A 25036-nucleotide genomic window follows, 5' to 3' on the forward strand; every position below is an offset into this window, starting at 1 on the left:
CCATTCCAGGGGTCCCCACTGTACAGTAGGTTTGGGCACGAGACGTGCGCCATTGAAACTAGTCAGTAGGCCTACCCAGGGCTGAAACATAACTTTTTTAATGTCTAATCATTACAGTAGGAGCACCATCAAATTATATGGATGATGATGATGATAATTATCATGTTTGCCATGCATCATAATAATGTAGGCTACTTATTAATGTAGTTCCCTCAATTCAATGTTTTGCAGTGCAATCACCCGGGAATATTTTACACAGCTGGCTCACTGTGACCAGTTTGTTACAAAATTAATAAGCTCTAAGTGAACTTTTCCTAAACTTATTAAGTTAGTGCTGTTTATAAAGGCTTCATTACATCGCCATAAAGCCTCTATAACTGTATTTGTAATGCTTTATAAACGGTTCATAGTACTGCAAATATGGCCAATGTGAAATGTGACATTACGCACTGTTGAAAATGACATAAACCTGCACTTCTAAAGAGTGACATAATCAAAACATAATAAAAGCATATTATAAATCATATTGAATTATAATTACAAATATTTATACATAAATGCAATTTAATAATCATTAAATGTTATACAAACAGCCTCATGGATGTTAAACTAATATTGGCTCTGACCCCCACCTTTCCCCAAAATAAGCCGTTAGCATTATCTACCGTTAGCATAGCTACCTAGCCTATCAATATAGTTGACGTTAATATAAAGAAATGTAACATTAGATAATGTTAGCTAAGTTATTCAACATTGACCCACTTACCCTCTAGATCTTTTCCAACGATGTCCTAAAGTAACCACATGTCATGATCATTTGCATCATAGACATACGTTCATATCTATGATTAGCATGATCATAGCAGCTTCATTGCTAAAAGCATAGCAAATGTTAGCCGACGTCATTACATAATGACTTCCTTAAAACTATCCAATCAGAGGCAGAGTAGGGCAGGTCTTCCTATGGTGACGTGTTTTCCGCCGAGTTCGCAGGACTCATGAACGCGTGCCCAGTGTCCCCGAGGCTCGTTCACAGCACATGTTTCAAATGGGCTCGATACAAGTATTGGTGGCTTCAAAAACAAAAAAAAACAATTTAATTAAAAGTTTATATTGATTAGATTGGTCTCTGATGCTGAATGATACCCAGAAAAATTTTGTTTTCCTTTTCTAGCCCCATCTATCATAATCCACAAACCATGGGAAATAAGGGTCTTGGGCCGCATGCCGTCACGTGACTTGCAATACCGAGCTTGGCCTGAAAGCCCATGGTGGCTTCAATGCGCCAAGCTGATCCTGGAGGCTTGGTGTCAAGTCGTTTGGAGACACAATCACGGTTTTACAAAAATAAATAGCAGCGAATACAGCAATGTCAAAATGGAGGCATGTATTTCAAATGATTGTATTGCAGAATCAGATTTTATTTGAACTGTGACATACTCATACTTTCCAACCAAATCTTGGATTAGACTTCCTAAAAATAAGGGAAACAATAGACACATTAGCCTACTTACATGAATTATGATAACAATTTCATTAATTTATATTACTGTGCCTAATTGTGTAGGTCCTTACTGTCTGAGTGCATTTGCTATTGCACAGCAACTGGGCCGTGTAGTTTTCATAGTGAGTATCCTGGGTCATGTCCTTCAGGTCTTGCATGTGTGTTCTCACCAACATATTCCTCAGATGCACAAAGTCACTGTGGGCTGGATTCTCAACTGCAAATACAACACATACCATCAGCACAGACCATAAGGTCTAATCGCGATAATAAAATATATAAGTTCACTATTTTGGACTTATTCTCAGTCTCTCTTACATGAACCTGACACGTAGAGACTTTAATTTCCCTGCTTGCCTCTGTATTGAGCTAGCTAGTCTTGAAAAGCAACGTCGCACTGGCCCCATTGACTTCCATTGTAGCCAAGTGTGCACCTGCAGAATCACTGTAGGTAGCTCAATACTGAGGCGGTCAGGGAAATTATAGTCCCTATTATATGTGTCAGGTTCATGTAAGACATACTGAGAATAAGTCCTTAAGTCCAAAATAGTGAACTTATCCTTTAAATGTCTGTAGACAACTTTAATTTGTGTGTGTGTGTGTGCATGTCTCTGCACCTTCGACCACACCCCAGGGGTAGAGACGGGCCCTGAATCTCCTGCCGTTACATTCCACCACAGTCTGACTGCCTATAACAGCAAACGGGATGCTCCTCTGAGAGAGAAAGAGAGCAGTACGGATGACTGCAAGCAGACCAAATGTGCCTCATGTAGATCTAGTTCAGTCTGTCAGCTGTGACTGGCTTATATGGAACACACTTTTCTATTATTTAATTTAACTTTTATTTAAAAAAGGAGTCCTTTTGAGACATATCTTTTGCAAGGGAGCCCTGTGTACAAAACACACAATATAAATAAATACAAAGTACATGTCCAAAGTTGCTAAATTTATACTCGTCAGAAAAGGTCCCTGATCAGCCCTTTCAATTGCCCTAGTGGCACCAATGTGTCCAATGTGGTAGATCTGTGAAAATTGTTCCATAGAAAGAATGCAAAATGACTAAAAGCAGACTTTGCCAATTCTGATGAGTCAAAGATTCACAGATTGTTGACAGCTTTTTCTCCCTTCATTTATTTGAGGCTGCTCGGTCTCACCTTCAGCTCCAAGTCCCGTCTCCTGAAGTCCTCCTCTTCATCTGAGCCGCAGTCGGGGAACTGATAGATCTTAATTCTGTACCTATCTATCTCACTCAGAATCTACAGCAGAGAGAGAGGTAACACAAATCATTCAACTTAATACATAAATGCAAAGCAATTTAAGTCGGTACAGTAATAAAGTCTCACCCTGGCCTTCATCTTCTTGAGTTCAGTCTGACTAAGGCTGTCTGCTTTGGCCAGCACAGGAATAATGTTGACCTTATCCTGGAGAGCTCTCATACACTCCACATCCAAAGGCTTCAAACTGGGTAAAGGAGCACAGTTCTCTGTCATAGTATCACCTAAAATGGCTAGAGAAATAAGGCTTAACGAATGATGCCGTAATACGAGTTCAGTTGGAGACTAATGGGCTGATCTACTAAGATCCCAAATAAAGAGTGATAAATTGCGTTGGCAGTCCTTCAGATTGCATGTTTAGTTGGAATGCATTTTGCAGGTGATCTATCAAGGATAATTGCATGAATGTGAAAGGTGCAAAAATGTGAAGACAGCCCTACTTAAATGAGGGGTTTTGCATGTTGTATCCCACAATTGCACCATGGAAGAGGAGCGAAAACGCAAAAGCAGTAGACTATTTCGTTTTGCAACACGCCAAAGGTGCACTAAATAATGTTCCTTGTGCGGACATGGGCCGTATTATATCTGCGCTCCCGAGGAGTATTTGGGTACAGAACTGGAATCATGAGGAAGGGCTGTAGGGGATATGCGCTATCACCTAAAAAGGAACATGAGATACAGTATGAACTGAAATTATGCTTTGGTTCTGTTTAAGGATGGGCAAGATTAACTGATTAAATGTTAACCGAACCTAAAACGAAACACTTATCAGGAGAACATTGGCCTATGGTGAGACTGGATTCCCCCCTCCCTCGACTTACACACACCCATTCATTTATCCCGACCCACACCTGGGGAATAAAGCATAGCATATTGGCCTATTTGACAGCCTATACAAGTTAAACAACTGTTTTCACATAGACAACCGTTGTCTATGTGAAGCCTGGCTGATGAACAAAAAGCTTTGCAAAACAAAATAATAGCTAAGCCTACTGCAGCGCAAACATAAAAATAATAAAATTATTCCCTCTTGCATGAGACCTTAGCTCGGCGGTAGCGTTATAGAACCGCACGACACACTGGAAATAATCCAGATCTCCGGTGTGGGAAAATAATTACCTTAAAATGAATAAATACAAAAATAGCATAGTAGACTTTGTTGCCATCTCGCAACTTGGAGAAGAGAGCACATCACAATGAAGGAATTAGTACCTGCCCTTCAAAGGTACTAAATAGCACACACAAATACAATCACTGAAACTGCTTTCAGGGCTGATAAGTCACTGAGCGTGTGCTACAATTATGTATTTGCATTTTCTCCTCCCATATTTTGCATGCTAGGGTAGGCATGCCCCTTATTATATATTAATTTCGGCCAAAGGTACTAATTGGATAGAGCGTGCAAATTTGCGCCCTTGAAGGATGCAATCCTCCATGCACACAATTCATAGATCACCTCGCAATTTACGGGTATTAAGGCCTTTGCACACGTTTTAATACATGCAAACCTTTAGTAGATCAGATCATGTCAGTGTGTGCGTAGTGTGATTTTGAGCTTTCATACCCGTGGCCAAAGGAGGAGATGAAGTAGAGACAGCAGTGAACTCTGTTATCCTGGAGGTTCTTGCGGTTGAGACTGATCAAAGCTTTGCGGTACTGCTCAAACTGACGGTCAATGTAGTCAGACACCTCTCTCCAGCTACAGCACACACACCCACCCACAAATACACATTAGCTCTAAGAGGTCTGACGGAGATCTCAAGAAGGTAGTATCAGATAGTATGTATGTGGCCTTGTGTTCCGGTCATACCTCTCTGTGTTGTTGATGGCTTCTCCAAACCCTGGTGTGTCCACAATGGTGACTCTGAGCTTCACCCCTTTCTCCTCAATGCTTACAGTGTTCTTAGTGATAGATACAGTCTGAGCAATCGCCTCTGAGCAAAATTAACATTATAGGTAACATATTAGTTAGAAAACCATGTTGGAGGGAGAGTCTCAAGAATGGAGTTTTAATTAGGGTATCATTAGATACTTAGTTTGTTCTTAGTTTACTAAGCAGTTCTACCTGAGCTATCGTGCAACTTCCTGTCCTTGTAGAGGTCTGTTAGGAACAGACTGTTGACCACAGTGGATTTACCCAGACCAGACTCCCCTACAGGGCAAGACAAAGACAAAAGGAAGGAAGTGTGGAGAGGCAAAGGGAGAGAGGAGGCAGAGAAAAGAGCGATGACGCCGCAAACATATCACCAAACCAACCTTCAGGTATGGAATAAGCTACCTATCGCATCTGAGAGCCCTGCAGCTGTCCTCACCTACAACCATCAGAGTGAACTCAAAGCCCTTTTTCACTGATTTCCTGAGTATCTGGTTGGGCAGAGTGGCGAAGCCCACATACTCCTGGCCCTGGTCCTGCAGAAATCAACAAGATATAACAAGTAGAGTGGGGGAAACTAGACAGACATGCTACCAGGCTACATACCAATTGCTAAAACATATTGGCTATATATCACCTCACTGGCCTCATATGGGTCGGAGCGGCCCCAAGGGCTTTTTGGTCGAGCGGGGAGGGTCAGGGGCTCTTGGGCGTAGCTGGAGGGTGCCATCATGTAGCGGGGAATAGGGGAGGAAAAGCGGAAGTTGACCGAGTCCGCAGCCCAATCTCCTGCCCGGCTTAAGTAGTCCTCAGTGAGTTCCCTAAAGAAGCTGTCCAGCCCCATGTCTTCCATTGACAGACTGGAGAACTAGACAGGGGACAGGGAGATACAGATTATACAATAGAGTATTGTATCAATGTTTAGGATAACTAAACAACATGAAACAATGTTCTTAACATACAGTACAGTGGCTTTGAGGGAATTCTGTTCCTAGCGTTACCTCGTCATCTCAGGCTAGTGACGCGGAGTTGAAGTAGCAGTTCCATACATCCAGGAGCATACAGATGAACATGGACCGAGAGAGAGAGAGAGAGAGGGGGGGGGGACATGTGGCTACTAAAGAAGACAATTATAAAAACCAACAGGGGGCGACTGTTAGCTAGATCAGAATACAGTTGTGCATGGATTTCATCATGGGAGACTTCCACGGACTCTGTCCAATATCATTGATTTCAACTGAATACATCCGTCACACAAGATGTATAAGAGGCATGAAAAATAGGGATGTGTCACCTGATTGTGATTGGCTTTGTTCTTTAGATCAATTGTTTTGTTTTTGTGCATGGCTGTAAGCCAGTGGACCAAAGATAGCATTTGTCGGGTTGTCACTCCCTCCCTCCCTCCTTCCCTCCGTCCCGTTGTTGACCTGCATTTCCATGTTGCCACCACAAGAGGCAGTGGTCCCACCACACCAAAATAAACACACTATGACATCGCACACTTCAAGTTCCTCGGTAGTGTAGTGGATAAAGCAGTGGATAAAGCGTCTGACTCCCATGGGGAAGGTCAGGGGTTCAAACCCTGGTGGGGAAGATTTTGGGAAACAATATCCACACCCTCTGCTAGCCTGTGGGTCTATTTCTATGTTTACTTTTGGCCTTTCCATCCCTCTCCCTCCCTCTTTTCACTCTCCTTTCCCCTTTTTTGGAAGTACGGGAGTGATTCCATAGGAACAAAAACACTATGACATCGCATACTTTCAAGTTCCTCTGTATTGTAGTGGATAAAGCGCCTGACTCCCATGCGGAAGATCATGGGCTCAATTCCCGGTTGAGCACGAGCCTGTTTGATTTTTAACTTTAGCCATGACCTTTCTTCCTCTCCTCTCTGCTCCCTTTTTTCAGACGGACGGGAGAGATCCCATGGGAACAAAACGTTTTTTGTACAGTCTGTTTTGCCGATGAATTAACTCTGTCAAACTGATTGTAGAAACTGGGTGACCAATTAAGTGACCAATTACAAGTCCCATTGATATACTATACTTGAGCTTACTGTTATGTTTCTCTGTGTATGCAACTCTGTGTTTTATTTTCTCTTCCTGTTCTCGGTCCCACTCCCAGATTCCTGAGTGGATCCAGTTATAGTTAATATAATTCAAAGCATCTGAATAAATATGAGCATTGTGATTTGTCATTTGTGTTTGTCACTGGATGTTATAGAAGCTATATAAAAATGTGGTTACCTGGTGGTGCTATGTCAGTTATTGGATTTATGTGCAGTAATTGAACATTTGAAATACTCTGTTTTGAAATTATACCTACAGTATAGGTGTCTCAGTAATTGCCCATTATATATTAGGCTATACTTTCACACCTGCCAACCCTGAAGAACGTTTTTGAGTACCAATTTCTATACCAATGCGGGAGTCTGGACTTTCTGGTCCAGAAAAAAAAACGTTTCTGAGAGTTAGTTTCCTGTATTCTGGTGACTTTTAAAGAACGAAAATAACAACATTGTGAAACGTAGGCCTACAGTATTCTGAAAAGTATACTGAAACAGCATGTTTACATAAAATATGCTTACTTTAATTTTTAGTTATGGGGTGAGAATAATATAATGTTTTATTTAATAAAAATTAATGTTTGATGCCCATTGATGCTTAACTGCATACTCATTCCGTCTAAATCATCAGACTGTCTTTCTAATCTCTCATCTTCACTTTCTCCTGTGTCCTTACTTCTCCTGCTCTCCTCTTAACAACCTCTATCCTCTCCTCTCTCACCTGTCCCTCAACTCTGTGCTGGTCCTGTCTTCTCCTACCACAATCACTGCCGTTTTTACATACCTTACATAAAAAATAGGCTAGATTAGGCTATGCTTAACTGATATTTCGTTGCATTTGCTGTTGCTTTGACTGGCACTTTTTAGGTGGCTGGAGGACCATCAACGCAAGCTAGCGTTGTTAAACTTTCGGTTCAGTCAGCCAAAAAGACGTTGAGGTAGCTATACGTTACCTGATTCGCATGTTGTAACCTACTCGCGCTTGTGGTGTGGACCATCTCCTTGACAATGCTTGCTGCTACATTATTTTGTAATAGGCTCGCTGAAGAAAACCACCCTTCACGCAGTCTTTTCAGTTGACCACAGAAAGCAGCATTCACGGAGCGCGCGGCCCAAGCTATTGTTGAAAATAAAAATGCAGGTATGAAGTCTCCGACGCAAATTCAGCCAAGGCACGTACGTCACAGCCGGGGGTCAGCAGAGGTTAATCTGTCACGCATGACGCAGCACCAGCTGACTGTAGCTGTCATAGCATTGGTCAGCTCACCAGAGCGCAGGTATTTAAGCTGTCAAAACATGTCATTATTCGCGCTTGCTTTACTGCTGTCGTAATTGCATGCTCGCCTTACTGCTATTGCTCGCTGCTCCGCGTCTTGCTCGCGTTCCGTGTCGTATTGTGATTTGGTGCGTTTGCTACCTGCCGCCCGCGGTGTCCTCGCTGCTTCCGCGTTCCCCTCTGCCGAGTCGTCTCCGGTCCGTGGTTGGGTGTCCGTTTAGTGGCGTCGTGGAGCGCCGGCTTCCGAGGCCGGGGGGCCCGTCTCCCTGTAGCTCCGTGGTGCCATACTTGCGTATGGTTCGTGCTCGCTTGGCTTGCGTTGGAAGTCCGTTTAGGCATTGCTACGCGCCGGTCACTGGTTTCATTCATGTGCCGCTATGTCGGAGGTTGTCCATGCTCGTCTGCCGCATTACTCACTGTCGATGTGCGCCGGGTGCATTCACCATTGAAATGTTTGCAGTTCGGGCGTGGACGTGCTGTGCGTATTCTCTATGTATTTGGTTCATCTCGTGGTGCGTTCGTTTATAAATGGGAGGTGGCTAATTGCGCCTTGCTACTAGGAATACTACAATACACCACCGCATGAACTCGCCTTCCTCGTCGCACATTCGGATATGTTTCTCAGCCCCCAGTTGCTCGATGCACTAGATATAACTAGGTGGCTGTGATATAATGTTATATAGATATAACTCGGTGACTGTATGTAATATTATGGAGCTCGATGCACACAGGTCGGAGGTGGGTATTTTGCCACTTGCGACTTGCCACCTCCGGCCACAAACGAACGCACCATGAGTCCTCCCCTCGCGGCTCGTTCGTGGATTCGCTGGCCGCATGACAGGCTATACTGCTCGTTGCTAACTAGCTGGCGTTCGTCAAGGTTCCCGTATTGCACGTCGGGGCATCGTTATGTTGTATTGCTAATACTCGCTCGTGATTCATTATGTTCGATTGCTACTACTAGCTCATGGTTCATTATGTTAGTTTGCTAATTCTGGCTCATGGTTCGTTATGTTAGATTGCTAATCCTGGCTCATGATTCTGTTGCTGGCTCATGATCTAATGCTAGCTCTTGACGTTCGTGATCGCATCGGTATTGCTTCCGGAGATGCAAACCGTGTATGATGTGGGGTTATTGATGACTGTAAGTATGAGATAGGACGATAGATATTATGGTATTTAAGGCTGTCTCGCCTGTCTGGTAGGCCTGTTGGCCGATTGCTTCGGCATGTCCAAACCTCGTTCGGGGACAACGACGGCGATGATGCCTTACCAATTATTGCGTTATTGGCTTTATAATTAGTTCGGGTCAGTAGCATCGGGCTACTGCATGGTTCTTAGGGCATCGTACTGTAACCTGTGCGTTGTCGTCAATTGTTTCTAGCATTATGCTGCAATCTGCTGGGTGTGCGCGACTATCCTGGCTGTTCGGTTTAACGCGGTGCTTATTCTTCCACCATTTCCGTTCGTCGCCTGCTCCTCCGCGTTGTTTGGGGGCAGGGTTTACGGGCTTTTATTTCTAATGTTAAAGGGATGTATGCTGCGCTGGTCACGCTCGATGTCGGATGTGTCATTTTACGCTGCGTTGGGATCCTGCATTGCTCTTCGCATTTAGCCCTCTGCGTTATTTCAAAGACTAATCACCTGATTATAATGCTGCGTGCATGTCATGATCGGTTTATCGACTGGACGATGGATGGGGTGTTATGCGCGATGTGCAGTTTCTCTATCGTCGCTAATATTTTGCGGGGCCCCTCAGTGGTCTAGGAAACGCTTCTCTTCTGCATAACGGTGCACCGTGTTTTAATCAACTATGTTCGTTCGTGCATTCCGTTCGTCAATAATTCGTGTGCTGTCGCATGGCTGTCCGGGCAGGGGGACATTATTTTCCACGCATTCTCGTCCCCGGCTCAACGATCGAATCGCAGACTCGCTTCCCTTTTTGATTGCAGAGTTCTGCAGACTGTGCCCGGCTGCGGGCGGCCCTGTGCAGCCTGGTCTGCCTCTTCAGCGGATGGTTCTGGACCAAGCGATGCCTCGTGCCCTACGGTATCCGCTGCCCGATGCTTGAGAGCTGGTCTGGCCCGGGCCGCATTGACCAATGCGACCGCATGGTCTCTTTTCGCTGCGTTCTGCTCCTCATTGATGAACCTCGTGCCCGCTAGCGTTTCGGTTCTCAGCATTTTTTGTCCATCGTGTTGGATCCTGACGGCTGCGGCTTCGATCGGTCGAACGTGTAGTAGCAGGCGTACAAATTCGCATGCGCTGCCTGGACCCCTTCATCGGCATACGGACGCTACCTGGGGCCCGGAGTCCACTACGCTCTGCTCCATATTCAATGTAAACGTCATGCTGTGGATATTCAATACTATAAGCATTCATAGTTCATTGTGTCGTGTCTAGGCGGCTGCGGCCTCAGTCGGTTAAGAGTATGTTGCAGGTGTTCATTCCACATGCGATGCCTGGACCCCTCCACCGTTTCTCTGCTGGGGAACCGATCCGTCCAGCTCCTCCTTAATGGCATCACGGAGAGCATCCCCAAGGCATGGATGTACGTCTTCCCTTCACTCCTTTGCTCGTTCAACGGTTATCGCACGGTTGAGGCAGGGGTGTTTTGGTGGTCACTCGTATTTAATGTTAGACACAGTCATTCTCACAGCTTTCTATGGGTTCCTTAAGGTCGGTGAATATTCTACACGCACATTGTCATTCAACCCCGCGCACGACCTCACTCGGGCAGATGTCACGTTGCACGCGCTCTGTTTCGTCCTGCACTGAAGCATTCAAGGCGGACAGAGCTGGTGCCGGCATGACCGTTTGTTATCAGGCAATAACACCTTGTTTTGTCCTCTGTCCTCCATGAGCTCCTTCCTGACGAGCAGACCCCAGGCCGGTGAGGAGGAGCCCCTCTTCATAAGAGAGGCAAAGCCATGACCGGTGCCTGGTTTGCCGCCAGACTCCGCGCCCTCTGCCAGGCGTGCGGGCTCCCACCGGTCCAGTGCACCGCACACTCCCTCCGTATAGGTGCGGCAACCACCGCCGCCGCCATCACCCCGGTGTATACCCTGAAGTCCATGGGCCGATGGTCCTCATCCGCTTATGAAGCTACCTACGGCCTGGAGTCCAGGACATTCTGGATGCCCAGAGGGCTATGAGTGGACTGTGACTTTGGGGTTGGGGGGATACTGCGTTTTCAGGTGATCATGTGGCTGGTGCACTATCAAATGTTGTCTGACATCAGTCAGAGCGCTCTCCGTCAACCCGCTGCGCATGCGGGCCGCGGAGTTGCTGGTGTGTTCTTGGGGGGTAGTTTGCAGGTATTCCACCGGCGTCGGCCGGTGGATGCCAGAGTAGCCGCTAGCTGGTCTCTGTGGCTATCCGTGGCGGGCGCCATGGACACAGAGACGCGAGGCTGTATCTCCCGCGGAACCCACGAAGCGTCGGCCCGTGGGGACCAGGGACTATAATGTACAGCAGTCCTCCTGTGGCACTCTTTGACGGTCTTAGTGGGCTGAGTTACCTCCGAGCGTCTTCCCGATCGCGGCCCACTCTGATCGTCATTGAGGCAGGGGGCTAGATGCCGTTCCCCCTGGCTGTCTGGGCCAAGTGCTTGGCCCAGAGGGGGGGAACACCTAGATTGCCTCCCCCTGCTAACGCGCTCCACGTGCGGCGCGTGGAGCGCTCCACGCCGGTGGGCAGGGGGCCCCCCGGACAGAGCACACCGCCAAAAATTCATATGCATGTATTATGCCGCTTGTATAATTATGCTGCTTGTATAATAAATGTTCAAATTTGACAAAAGTGATCTTGTCTGAAATGAAGTCTCCGACGCAAATTCAGCCAAGGCACGTACGTCACAGCCGGGGGTCAGCAGAGGTTAATCTGTCACGCATGACGCAGCACCAGCTGACTGTAGCTGTCATAGCATTGGTCGGCTCACCAGAGCGCAGGTATTTAAGCTGTCAAAACATGTCATTATTCGCGCTTGCTTTACTGCTGTCGTAATTGCATGCTCGCCCCACCACCTCCCCTGCTCCTCCTGCGTATGTATGTCGTCTGTTGTCGTCATTGCTCTCTGTCCGGGGTAGTTTGCAGGTATTCCACCGGCGTCGGCCGGTGGATGCCAGAGTAGCCGCTAGCTGGTCTCTGTGGCTATCCGTGGCGGGCGCCATGGACACAGAGACGCGAGGCTGTATCTCCCGCGGAACCCACGAAGCGTCGGCCCGTGGGGACCAGGGACTATAATGTACAGCAGTCCTCCTGTGGCACTCTTTGACGGTCTTAGTGGGCTGAGTTACCTCCGAGCGTCTTCCCGATCGCGGCCCACTCTGATCGTCATTGAGGCAGGGGGCTAGATGCCGTTCCCCCTGGCTGTCTGGGCCAAGTGCTTGGCCCAGAGGGGGGGAACACCTAGATTGCCTCCCCCTGCTAACGCGCTCCACGTGCGGCGCGTGGAGCGCTCCACGCCGGTGGGCAGGGGGCCCCCCGGACAGAGCACACCGCCAAAAATTCATATGCATGTATTATGCCGCTTGTATAATTATGCTGCTTGTATAATAAATGTTCAAATTTGACAAAAGTGATCTTGTCTGAAACTACATTATCATGGTTTTGAAAGCGCTTTAGGCAGACATATCTCAAAAGTTTAAGACTTAATTAAAGACTTTAATATACAGTATATAGCCTAATTTGTACTATTATTTTTTGTATCAAATGTATGGTGCGGCGGCAGGGATTTTGGCAGGAACCTTACCAGCGGAGACATTGTGACTTATTTATTAATGTCAGAAAATATACACATTTCATGAACAAAGACTATCTAATCTAACTCTAATCACCAGTCTGTGAGGTCTACCACACTCACGGACCTCACACAGTCACTCACTACCACACTCACGGATCTCACACATTCACTCACAAACGCACTCACACACCTCACACAGTCACCCACCAACAGACAATAAAATGGTAGAAATGTGAACCTTACTTGTTTGTGTCTTCATAGCTGGCGCATGACCTCAGTGTGGGCCCTTTGGCCCCGCTGGTAAAACTCATGACGGGGAGGGGGCTGAGGGCTTGGGTCCTCATTTTGTGGTGGGGTCTTGACTGGTTCTCATTCTTATCAGCTTTGAATATATATCTTGGCAAAAATAACAGAATGATGTACAAGGAGGGGACAGATACCTAGTGAAAGTACTATTGGTTGCTAGTAAAAAGACAATAATGAGGGCTTGGTATAAGGTGGAACCCCCAACCAAGGAGCAGTGGTGGGTGTTGTGGAGGAGATTTATGAGATTTATTTATGCATTGAGGATGCAGGAAGGAAAGTTTGAAGGGAGATGGGAAAAATGGATGGATTATAGAAGGAAGTGTGATGATACCACTAATATTAAAATTGTCATATTTGAGTAAGAGAAAAAAGCTGCATGGATGGAAGTACCCATAAGCTGTTATTGTAAGTTTTTATGTTTTATTGTATTGTCGTTGTATGGATGGAAAATGCTAATAAAGATTAAAGTAAAAAAGACAAAGAATATGTATCTTGGCTATGCACACACCAACAAGCCAGCCGTCACGCGCAGCGCCTGCCTCCAGTCTAGCCCCCTGCTGTGCGCCAGGATGAATGAGTCATGGAGCCAGGCCACCGTGCCACTACACTTGTGATGAGCATGTCGGCGTCACATATGATTTGGGTATTTATAGTGTGCACATTTTTGCGATTCACATAGACGTATTCATTCAATGATGGTGCCCTTATGTGGGTGCAGTCGCCATCGCCGTCACCTCTTTGGTGTTCTATCTCGGCCAGTAGGCCGAGTAGCGCCGGATTCATTTAGGCTCGCATTACGCACAGGAGGACTGTCATTTATATGCTTACCAAACAGCAAACAGGTCCACATGATCACATATTAATGACAATCTAATTGGTCAAATATTGCCGTTTGATGGAGTGCCTGCATTAAGTGTGCGCATAGGTTAAGTTTGGGGAACAAATCCATATCGGACCATTAATTAGCCGGTTAGAGGACACAATCTTGCATTGCGATATATGTTTGTGCTGAATTGGGCTATTAGCCTACATGATTGTGCGTTCATAAACTTTCGCTCTTATTCTCTCCATCAAACATTGTAATTCACCGACGCACCACCTGCGTCGCCAGTTCCCCGTGTTCAAAAAGGGTGTAGAAAACCGTCTAAATCGGTACGACAACTTGAGAGGTGTCCTACAAAAGCGCGTAGAAAGGCGACTAAATTTTCGCCCTTTCGGCTTGATAGATCGCAATGTGGGGGAGGGAAATGGCGTACGCCTGAAATCGCGAAAAAGACCGGGTAAAATATGGCGTACCTCAATGATAAATGAGGCCCCAGGTCTAGTTTATCTGATACTTGTAAATATGAGCGCCTCTCCTAAATAGGCCGACACCTATTTATTTTGACGGCGAAGTGAATGGAGGGTGAAAGGACTGTTGTCTGGCATGAGCGAGCATGCGACAACAGGACTGAAAGGGCTACTAGCCAGGTAGCTTTGGGTTTTGCCTAAAATAGCATTAGCTAGTGCTAGATAACTAACTTTAGCCTAAAATAGCATAGTTAGACAACCTACCTTGAAGATCTCCTTCCGTCTGTGTAGAAGTGTTATCTGGATTGATAAGGATTTGATAGCTAGCATTAAGATTCAGAATGTTCATTGGTGAAGTAAGTTAGCACTAGCAAGCTGGCTAGCACAATTATTAACTTAATGTTACTCACAAGAAAGTTAGTTAGCTAACATTAGTCAATCACACTTTACCAGAACCACCTTCATCAGTGAAGATGATTTAGATAAGCGGTTTACCTTGTTCGCCGGATGTTTGTCTAACTTTCCAACTGCTGGAAATGTTTGAAAATTAGAATGGAAATGTCGTTAGCAGTTGGAACGTCGGTCACGAGCGAATTGTGCCCCGGTGTGGCGGACTCAAGTGAGTTTTCCAAACTATTTTGGTATTTGTGTCTTTACATGTCTCTCGTTAATACATTTGTATGACCTACCCGCTAGCCTATATTAAATGACAAAACCCTGATTCCTGCATCATAATTGTAGTTTTTTTGGGAAACTAATTTCGCAATGCACAGGCTATGTAAACTCTTCTAATGCACAACATGGGTCCTTTTTTTTTATTAGGCTAGGCCTATCACAAATCATAATTTTCATTTTTCCTTTCTTACTTTATGAACAAAAATAGTTGTTGCATTACTAGCCTACATAAAATTACAGATATTACACATAAATGTAGGCCTACACTATGCAAGTGTGATTTTGAAAATAAAGGAATACTTTTGTTAAAGGTCCCCTATTATTGCATATTATGTCTCGGGTCCCAAAACAAGTTTATTTATTTATTTTATTTAAATGCAGAAAATACCACTTAGACTTCTAGCATAGGGTACATCTACCCCTCTGTTTCAGTCATGACGTGCTTCAGGATGACACCATGTTAAATGTAGGTAGTCATACAGAATTAGTCCTTGATAAGAGTCCCCACTAGCCTGGGTTCAGACAACTCCAAAGTTGACCGATTCTTGAAGAAGAACTACGTTCCCACCATGGGGAAATGGAAAGTGGTCTCCATGGGAACAGAAACGGAATACTAGGTGGGACGTAGAGGGACCTGGTCTCCATGGGAAGAGAAGAGGATACCAGGTGGGCGTACGGGACCACTGACCCTGATCAGCTATCTGTGATTTCCTCTCGCCGCAGATCACAAGCACTAATAAACACGAACACACACACAAGAACAGGAAGGAGTGAACAACACAAAGAAAGCTGGAGGCATTTATAAACAGTATTAATTATTAATATGTTATATCTTTATGATTATTGCTTTACAATAAAATGCATTGGTTGGATACATCCATTGATAGCAAGACAATACATTCAGGTTACACACCAATGTCTTTAAATCTGGAATTTTATAGAATATATACCCTACTATCCTAGACAAGTAGTTTGGATGGATGACCATATGTCACAGTGTGCCGGGTCACATTCACCCATTAGTATGTGTGTGTGTGTGTGTAAATGGGTCTGTTCATGCATTGCCATACAGTACAGTCAACATTAGGGATAGTTTGTCTCATAAACATGTGATAACCACATGTGAGAACCACAGGTTATAATCACCAGCCAGTCAGCGATTTAGACAGGTTATAAGCATGTGACAGTGTGTACCATCACTGTCACTGTCATACACAGTCCTGCCACCAGGGGGAGACAGAGACAGACTACCTGCTTAACCGTCCTGGTGGTGACAGCCAGGGGAGCAGCACAAAGAGAGGGAGGTCTGCTCCACAAGACTGTAGAGCAACAGTCTTGCAGACAGTAGACTGGGGAATATAATACACTAGGAGGCTGAGATTGGGACTGTAACAGGTATAAAACACTGAGGTTTCTGACGACTGTGAGTCGCGGCACAGAGCAATGTGTCTGATGAGGTTATACTGTACAATTTATCCATGAACTGTTTATCCATGAATGTTCTGGGGGTTAGTCCTCAGGTCAGTAGGGTAGAAAACACCAGAGACTCTTATGCCGGTCTCAGACTACAGGAATTTTGGGGCCGATTTATCCCCGATTCACCCCTCCCGACAATCGGAGGAGAAATCTGGTCTGGAACGTTGGTCGGGGCCGATGATTGGCCCAGATTATCTTGTAATGTGAGGGGTTTACAGATCCAATCTTATACCTCCCGATCGGCTCGAAGACCCATTGGGGCGGACCCGATAATATCAAACATGTTTGATATTTAAGATTATTACGTCCCGACTTTACAAGGGAGATGGCGAGACCAGTGGTTTGTTGCTCCCTCGGGCAAGATAAGATCCTGTAGTGTGCTGAGCCGTTATTTTAAAATCTTGCTGTGTGTGCTTGTTTGAGATGCGCAAGAAGAATGTCTGTTAAGATTCTCCTTATGTGCGTGATGTAACCCGATTTCGAAATTGGTTAGGATTTTAAATATCCTGTAGTCTGAGCCCGGCATTAGTCTACAGGTGCGGGATATAAAATACCAGACACCAGATGAAATCTGCAGAGAGTACCTGTTTGTTCCTGCTATAGGTCACTATATAGAGTTGATTGTAAACGGGTGCCATATGTGAGTCACCATATGTGAACATGACAGTAAAATGTTGAAGTGTCTGTATATGTGTGAGAGAGAATGTATGTGTGTGTGTGTGTGCATGTGAGAGAGAGAGAGAGAGAGAGAGAGGGATAGAGAGAGAATGTACTGTATGTGTGTGTGAGAGAATGTATGCATGTGAGAGAAAGAAAAAGTGCATGTGTGCGTGTGAGAGAAAGAAAGAGAGAGAGAGAGAGAGAATGTGTGTGTACAGTATGTGTGTATGTGCGTAAGTGTACATAAGTGTAGCTTTGACAACTGCATTGCTGTCCTCCTCCAGTACATATCACCTGGGTTACCGGCCCTCTGTTTTAGAGGTTGCATACATGTCAGCAACATGTAACATGTTTTTACAACACGCACATCAACACGCCAAAGCCTGCCTTTCAACACGGACACAGCCACGGCACTTAGCAACACGCAACAGCAACACCCAACAACAGTTAACATGGATATCGACACCGACTCCCACCCCTTGTGGTTCCTGGTCCTCTAAGGTCAGAGGAGAAAGTTCAGGTGGGTGGGGTGACTTGTTAGCTGCCATAATTAGGAGGTTTGCGTGCACTCCTAGCATGCATTGGTGTGGGACGTGATCACAGACAGACAGGAAGTATGTAACATATCTACACAGGAAGTGGACCCTCCACAGACCACTAAACCCAGAAAGGGAATCAGGAAATCAGACAGGAAGTCAGACACTGTTGGTAAACACCCTCTGATGCATGGCTTGGGGCTTCCTGTTGACATTGCCAACATCCATGCAGTCCCAAAGTCACTGTGTATGGGGGGCGGGGGTTGCATCTAGTGAAGTCTGCCAGTGAAAGTCAGTGAGGAATTGTCTCCTCCCACTGGTGAGAGCAGTTAAACACCTCCCCTCACTGCCTCACACAACTGAACTGAACTGGAACATCAACCTAAATATACTGTAGATCCATACACTAAAGACCTACGCGTAAACCTAGACCCGTTGTGTGTTTTGGACAAAAACAACAAAAAAGTATGTGGGAACATGTAACCTCAATTAGGATGCGGTGTGACTTGGTCTACAGCCCCTCCCCTTTGTAGCTCCACCCTCCCCCAGCCCAGCCCCTCCCCCTGTGTAGCTCCACCCTCCCCCAGTCCAGCCCCTCCCCCTGTGTAGCTCCACCCTCCCTCAGTCCAGCCCCTCCCCCTGTGTAGCTCCACCCTCCCCCAGTCCAGCCCCTCCCCCTGTGTAGCTCCACCCTTCCCCAGTGCAGCCCCTGCCCCTGTGTAGCTCCACCCTCCCCCAGTGCATTCCCTCCCCCTGTGTAGCTCCACCCTCCCCCAGTCCAGCCCCTCCCCCTGTGTAGCTCCACCCTTCCCCAGTGCATTCCCTCCCCCTGTGTAGCCACACCCTCCCCCAGTGCAGCTCTTCCCCCTGTGTAGCCACACCCTCTCCCAGTGCAGCCCCTCCCCCTGTGTAGCCCCACCCTCCCCCAGTGTAGCTCTTCCCCCTGTGTAGCCACACCCTCCCCCAGTGCAGCCCCTCCCCCTGTGTAGCCCCACCCTCCCCCAGTGCAGCTCTTCCCCCCAGCTCAGCTCCGCACCCAAGGATAGCCCCTCAGCCTGGGGGGGAGAGGACCGAACCCACTAACCCAAACAACAACGAGGAAGAAGCTCCCCACCCCATCTAAGCCCTCCCCTTGGTCCAGCTCCTCCCCCTACTGCTCCAGACACATGGGGAGGTTAACGAAGGTGAAGACGTTGTACTCTATGAGGATGGAGAAGCAGAGGAAGACTGCGTACAGCACCAGCACGTACACGCCCAGCTTCAGGTCCAGCTTCCACCGGTTCACGTGGATACCAAGCACCTGGGAGAGGACAGGGGGAGGTAAGAGTCACACCAAAACACACTCGCTCTCGTGCACACAAACACACACATGCACGCACACACACACACATACGCACACACACACACACACACACACGCACACACATATACACACATGGAAAAGTGTGAACTCACAGTGAGAGCCACCGAACCCAGTAGCAGCACCACAGAGTAGATCAGTCCTCGGCTGTTGATCTTCACCTGGAGAAACACACACACACACACACACACACACACACACACACACAGATAGAGAGGAGGACCAATGAAGTTGCATCGTGATGTATTGTTTTGCAGTATACTCAAAACCACTGATGTACAGTAGTGTAGTATAGTCTGTAGTGTAGTATAGTATAGTGTAGTATGTAGTATACTGGTGTAGTGTAGGACAGTGTAGTATAGTATGTAGTATACTGGTGTAGTATAGTGTAGTATAATATTGTTACGGCTCGCATGCCCTCGCCTCCACAACCGTCTCCCTCTCTCCCCTCTGGGTCCGCTGCGCGCTCGGGGCGTCCTACGCGCTCTACCGCACGTCGCATCAGCACGGGCATACAACGCTCTGGCTCTCCGGAGTTTCCCCCCACTGCCGGGCGTTCCCCGTCTCCGGCCAGCTCCGCGGACTCGGCAGTCTCCTCCCTCTCCGGTGACGAAGAATCGGATCCCGACATGCCCAGCACATCGGCCCGTGCGCAAAGACAAGAACGGCGCGCTCGTCTCCGACGATGACGCTGGCGCGGCTCTACTCACCGGTTCCCAATTATCATCACCACACCTGTCCCTCGTTCTGCAATCACCTTCAACCTCTACAAAAACCTGGTCTACACTCCACTCATCGCCAGATCTTACCATAATACTCTTGTGGTAAAGTATAGCCTAACCTACAATCTCCTTACCCGTATTTTGTAGTGTTTTTTCCCGTTCCCGTTTGTGATTACTCTCACTCACCCTGCCTCCCCTCCTCATCTCTCCAGTTCCTGCCTGACCCACGTCTGTACGATTACCCCGCTCCTGCCTGACCACCGCCTGTACGACCCCGCTCCTGCCTGACCATCGCCTGTACGACAACCCCGCTCCTGCCTGAACATCGCCTGTACGACAACGCTCCTGCCTGACCATCGCCTGTACGACAACCCCGCTCCTGCCTGAACATCGCCTGTACGACAACCCCGCTCCTGCCTGACCATCGCCTGTACGACAACCCCGCTCCTGCCTGACCATCGCCTGTACGACAACCCCGCTCCTGCCTGACCATCGCCTGTACGACTACCACGCTCCTGCCTGACCATCGGCTGTACGACTACCACATCCCCCTTTTTGATCTCATTAAATCGCCCCTCCGGGCTTTACCGTTCCTTGCCTCCTCCTTTCCTGTTGCGCCTGGGTCCCAAAACCAAACCCTCACAGTAAGATCTGGCCAGTTTGGACCCAGCCAACATGGAGGAGAGACCTGCACCTCCTGGACCACTCCAAGCCCTCCAACGGACCCAAGCTGAGCAACTGCAGCAGGTATCCGACCTGGTCACCGCGCTCAGTGCCCGCCTGGCTCCGTTCCTGAACCCCACCGCTCCACCAAACCGGGAGCCCCATCTCGCCTCCCCGGCCCCCTACGACGGGACATTCACCCTCTGCCGGGAGTTCCTCATGCAGTGTGAGTACGTGTTTGATCTCCAGCCAAGCATGTACTCGACTGCGTCAGCTCGCATAGCTTACATCGCTAACCTAACCACGGGACGGGCTCGCCGCTGGGTCATGGCGGGTCGCGAAGGCGCAGCTGCCTACATGCAGGACTACACAGCCTTCGTGGCAGAATTCAGGACTGTGTTCGACCACGACGTCCACGGACAGGACGCGGACGCTGCTCTCTCCGCCCTCACCCAGGGTTCCAGCTCAGTAGCGGACTACGCCACGGAGTTCCGCATCCTCGCTGCCCGTTGCTCCTGGAACGAGTCTGCCCTGTACAGCGCCTTCCGACGGGGCCTGGGGGACGCCATGAAGGACAGCCTGGCTGGAGGAGACAGACCAGCGACCCTGAGCCAACTCGTCTCCCTCTCCATAGCCATAGACGAGCGCCACCGGGAACGCAGGCGCGAGCGGGCGCACCAACATCACAGCGCACCCAGACCGTCTCCGCCTCCCTCTGCCGGACTCTCTCGGCCTGCCCCGGCCTCCCTCGCCCCCCCAAACACCGCTGGAGAGGAACCCATGCAACTGGGTTGGACCCGACTGACCCCTGCAGAGCGTGAGCACCGGGAACAGAACGGACTGTGCATTTACTGCGCTAGCCCAGCGCACGCCGTCGACTCCTGTCCCTCTGCACCTCCCAGGGCGGCAAAAAGAGTAGGCTCACTCGCCAGGGAGTACCGAGTAAGCCGGCTTATCCATCCCCAATCCCGGACCCGTGCCGCCAGGTTCACTGTCACCCTCGCCTGGCAGGGGCACACGCTCTCCGTCCCTGCTCTCATCGACTCCGGTGCTGACGAGAGCTTCGTGGACGTCCAGTTCGCCCACAAAGCGGCGCTCCCCATCTCCCCTCTGGAGAGGCCCCTCTCGGCCTTCGCTCTGGATGGCCATCCTATGGGTCCCATTACTCACCGGACCCTGCCCCTCACCCTCACAGCCTCGGGAAACCACGTGGAGAACATCCGCCCCTTTGTCATCCACTCTCCCGACGCTCCGTTCATCCTGGGAAGGCCCTGGCTGGAACTCCATACCCCTCATGTCTGCTGGAGCTCGGGGCACATCCTCAGCTGGAGCACCGCCTGCCACGCCCGCTGCCTCCGAGCTGCTCAGACCTCCACTCGGGTTGACCGGCCCCGTCCCGCTCCTCCGGACCTCTCCACGGTCCCTTCGATGTACCACGACCTCGGAGAGGCCTTCAGTAAGGAGCGCGCCCGCACACTCCCCCCTCATCGACCCTACGACTGCGCCATCGAGCTCCACCCTGGCGCCCCTCTCCCAGCCAGTCGTCTCTACAACCTCTCCCTCCCGGAGAAAGCAGCCATGGACACCTACATCTCCGAGTGCTTGGCCGAGGGTCTCATCCGACCATCTCGATCCCAGGTGGCAGCGGGGTTCTTCTTCGTCAAGAAGAAGGGAGGAGATCTGAGGCCGTGCATCGACTACAGGCTGCTCAATAACATCACGGTTAAAAATAAATATCCACTCCCCCTCATGAGCTCCAACTTCGAGCCCCTCATCGGTGCCACCATCTTCACCAAGTTGGATCTCAGGAACGCTTATCACCTGGTGCGTATCCGTGAGGGGGACGAATGGAAGACCGCCTTCAAGACCTCCCGTGGCCACTACGAGTACCTCGTCATGCCCTTCGGCCTCACCAACGCCCCCGCCGTCTTCCAGGCGCTGATGAACGACGTGCTCAGGGACATGCTGGACGTCTTTGTGGTCCTTTACCTGGACGACATCCTGGTATTCTCCAGGAGCGCTGAGGAGCACGTCCAGCATGTCCGCATGGTCATCCAGCGTCTCCGGGAGAACCGCCTCTATATCAAGGCGGAGAAGTGCACTTTTCACTCCTCGTCAGTGGAGTTCCTGGGGCTCATTGTGGAGGGAGGCCTGACGCGACCCGACCCCCGCAAGATCAAGACCGTGGTCGAATGGCCTCAACCCACGACCCGGAGACAACTTCAGAGCTTCCTTGGCTTCGCCAACTTTTACCGCCGTTTTATACGGGACTACAGCCGGGTAGCAGCTCCCCTCACCCACCTCACCTCATCCCTGCGTCCGTTCGTTTGGACACCGGCTGCCAGCGCTGCCTTCTCCGCGCTCAAGAAGTGCTTCACCACCGCCCCGGTCCTTCTCCATCCTGACCCCTCCAGGCAGTTCGTGGTCGAGGTGGACGCATCGGACACAGGCATCGGTGCTGTTCTGTCCCAGCGGTCAGGGGAGGACCAGAAGTTGCACCCCTGTGCCTTCCTCTCCCGCCGGTTCTCCCCAGCGGAGGTGAATTACGACATCGGGAACAGAGAGTTGTTGGCGGTGGTGGGGGCCTTGGAGGAGTGGCGCCACTGGCTTGAGGGCGCCGAACACACCACCCTCGTCTGGTCAGACCATAAGAACCTGACCTTCATCCGGGCGGCCAAGCGCCTCAACTCCCGCCAGGCGCGGTGGTCCCAGTTCCTCGGGAGGTTTGATTTCACCCTCACCTTCCGGCCCGGCTCCCGCAACGCCAAGGCCGACGCGCTGTCCCGCCTCCACGCGCCCGAGGCGCCCCCCGCGGAGCCTGAGTCCATCCTGCCGGTCTCGCGTGTCATAGGGGTGGTCACGATGAACATCGAGGCAGTGGTGAGGCAGGCCCAACGCGCCCAACCCAGTCCGGCCAACGTTCCTCCTCGCAGGCTCTTCGTGCCTGACTCGGTCCGGTCCCGGGTGCTCCAGTGGGGCCATGCCAGCCGGTTTGCGTGCCATCCCGGGGTTCACCGCACCTTCTCCTTCCTGAGCCGACGGTTCTGGTGGCCCTCCATGAGGTCCGACGTCCGGGAGTTTGTGGTCGCCTGTCCCGTCTGCTCCCGCAGCAAGGCGTCCCACCAGCCCCCGGCTGGCCTCCTGCGTCCTCTCCCGGTCCCCAGCCGTCCCTGGTCCCACATCGCCCTGGACTTCATCACCGGTCTTCCCCCCTCCAGGGGCAACACGGTCATCCTCACCGTGGTGGACCGGTTCTCCAAGGCGGTCCATCTGGTGGCGCTCCCCAAGCTCCCGTCCTCTGCGGAGACAGCCGAACTCCTCGTCCAACATGTCTACCGGCTCCACGGTCTCCCCGGAGACATTGTCTCGGACCGTGGGCCTCAATTCACCTCCCAGGTCTGGAGGGCCTTCTGCAAGGAGATCGGCGCCACCATCAGCCTCTCCTCTGGCTACCACCCGCAGACCAACGGCCAGGCCGAACGGGCCAACCAGAGCCTGGAGTCCGCTCTCCGCTGTGTGTCAGCTCTCCACCCCACCTCCTGGAGCAAGGACCTACCCTGGGTCGAATACTCCCTCAATGCCCTGACCAGCGCTGCCACTGGCAGGTCTCCGTTCGAGTCATCCCTCGGGTACCAGCCCCCGCTGTTCTCTCTCCAGGAGTCGGAGGCCTCCGTCCCCTCCGTCCAGGCCCACCTCAGCCGCTGTCGCCGTGTCTGGAGGGAGGTCCGCAGGGCCCTGCTCCGCTCCAACGAGCGCTCCTGCCGCGGTGCCAACCGCCGCCGCACTCCTGCTCCGGCGTATCGGCCCGGTCAACGTGTCTACCTCTCCACTGCTGATCTTCCGCTCCAGGTCCCCTCCAAGAAGCTGGCTCCGCGCTTCGTTGGGCCCTTCGAGATCGACCGTGTCCTGAACCCGGCTGCGGTACGTCTTAAGCTCCCTGCTTCCATGCGGGTACACCCTGTATTCCATGTGTCCAAGATCAAACCTGTCTCCTCGAGTCCTCTCATGCCTTCTGCCCCAGCTCCTCCGCCTCCCCAGATGGTCGACGGGCATCCCCAGTGGACGGTTCGGCGGCTGCTGAAGGTGCGCCGCCGGGGTCGGGGGTTCCAATACCTGGCGGATTGGGAGGGGTACGGCCCCGAGGAGTGCAGCTGGATCTCCAGGCAGCTCATTATGGACCCGTCTCTCCTCCGGGACTTCTACCGGGCCCATCCTGACGCCCCCGGTCGGTCGCCAGGTGGCTCCCCTCGGGGGGGGGGTCCTGTTACGGCTCGCATGCCCTCGCCTCCACAACCGTCTCCCTCTCTCCCCTCTGGGTCCGCTGCGCGCTCGGGGCGTCCTACGCGCTCTACCGCACGTCGCATCAGCACGGGCATACAACGCTCTGGCTCTCCGGAGTTTCCCCCCACTGCCGGGCGTTCCCCGTCTCCGGCCAGCTCCGCGGACTCGGCAGTCTCCTCCCTCTCCGGTGACGAAGAATCGGATCCCGACATGCCCAGCACATCGGCCCGTGCGCAAAGACAAGAACGGCGCGCTCGTCTCCGACGATGACGCTGGCGCGGCTCTACTCACCGGTTCCCAATTATCATCACCACACCTGTCCCTCGTTCTGCAA

The 25036-nt window shown here is 50.2% G+C and overlaps 2 protein-coding genes across 2 annotated transcripts in view; both read right to left on the minus strand.

Moving 5' to 3' along the window:
- Positions 1–1465: 1465 nt before the first annotated feature.
- On the minus strand, positions 1466–11038 carry LOC311309575 (septin-5-like; the record flags this gene model as incomplete). Its single annotated transcript, XM_084438905.1, has 11 exons — positions 1466–1474; positions 1576–1721; positions 2122–2218; positions 2659–2760; positions 2848–2965; positions 4343–4477; positions 4589–4712; positions 4844–4930; positions 5091–5187; positions 5289–5519; positions 10931–11038. 11 exons carry the CDS (start codon positions 11036–11038, stop codon positions 1466–1468), a joined length of 1254 nt encoding a protein of 417 aa, XP_084295031.1.
- Positions 11039–18826: 7788 nt separating this feature from the next.
- The window catches only part of slc24a4a (solute carrier family 24 member 4a), a gene marked incomplete at both ends in the record, with an annotated part of 23289 nt that continues 17079 nt past the window's right edge, over positions 18827–25036 (minus strand). Inside the window, 2 exons of the mRNA XM_084438906.1 lie at positions 18827–18976; positions 19132–19197. Of these exons, the coding sequence (XP_084295032.1) occupies positions 18827–18976; positions 19132–19197 (216 nt within the window). The remainder of the gene's footprint in view (positions 18977–19131; positions 19198–25036) is intronic.

The sequence above is a fragment of the Borostomias antarcticus genome, assembly GCF_949987555.1.
Source record: "Borostomias antarcticus genome assembly, chromosome: 5".
Lineage (NCBI taxonomy): Eukaryota > Metazoa > Chordata > Actinopteri > Stomiiformes > Stomiidae > Borostomias > Borostomias antarcticus.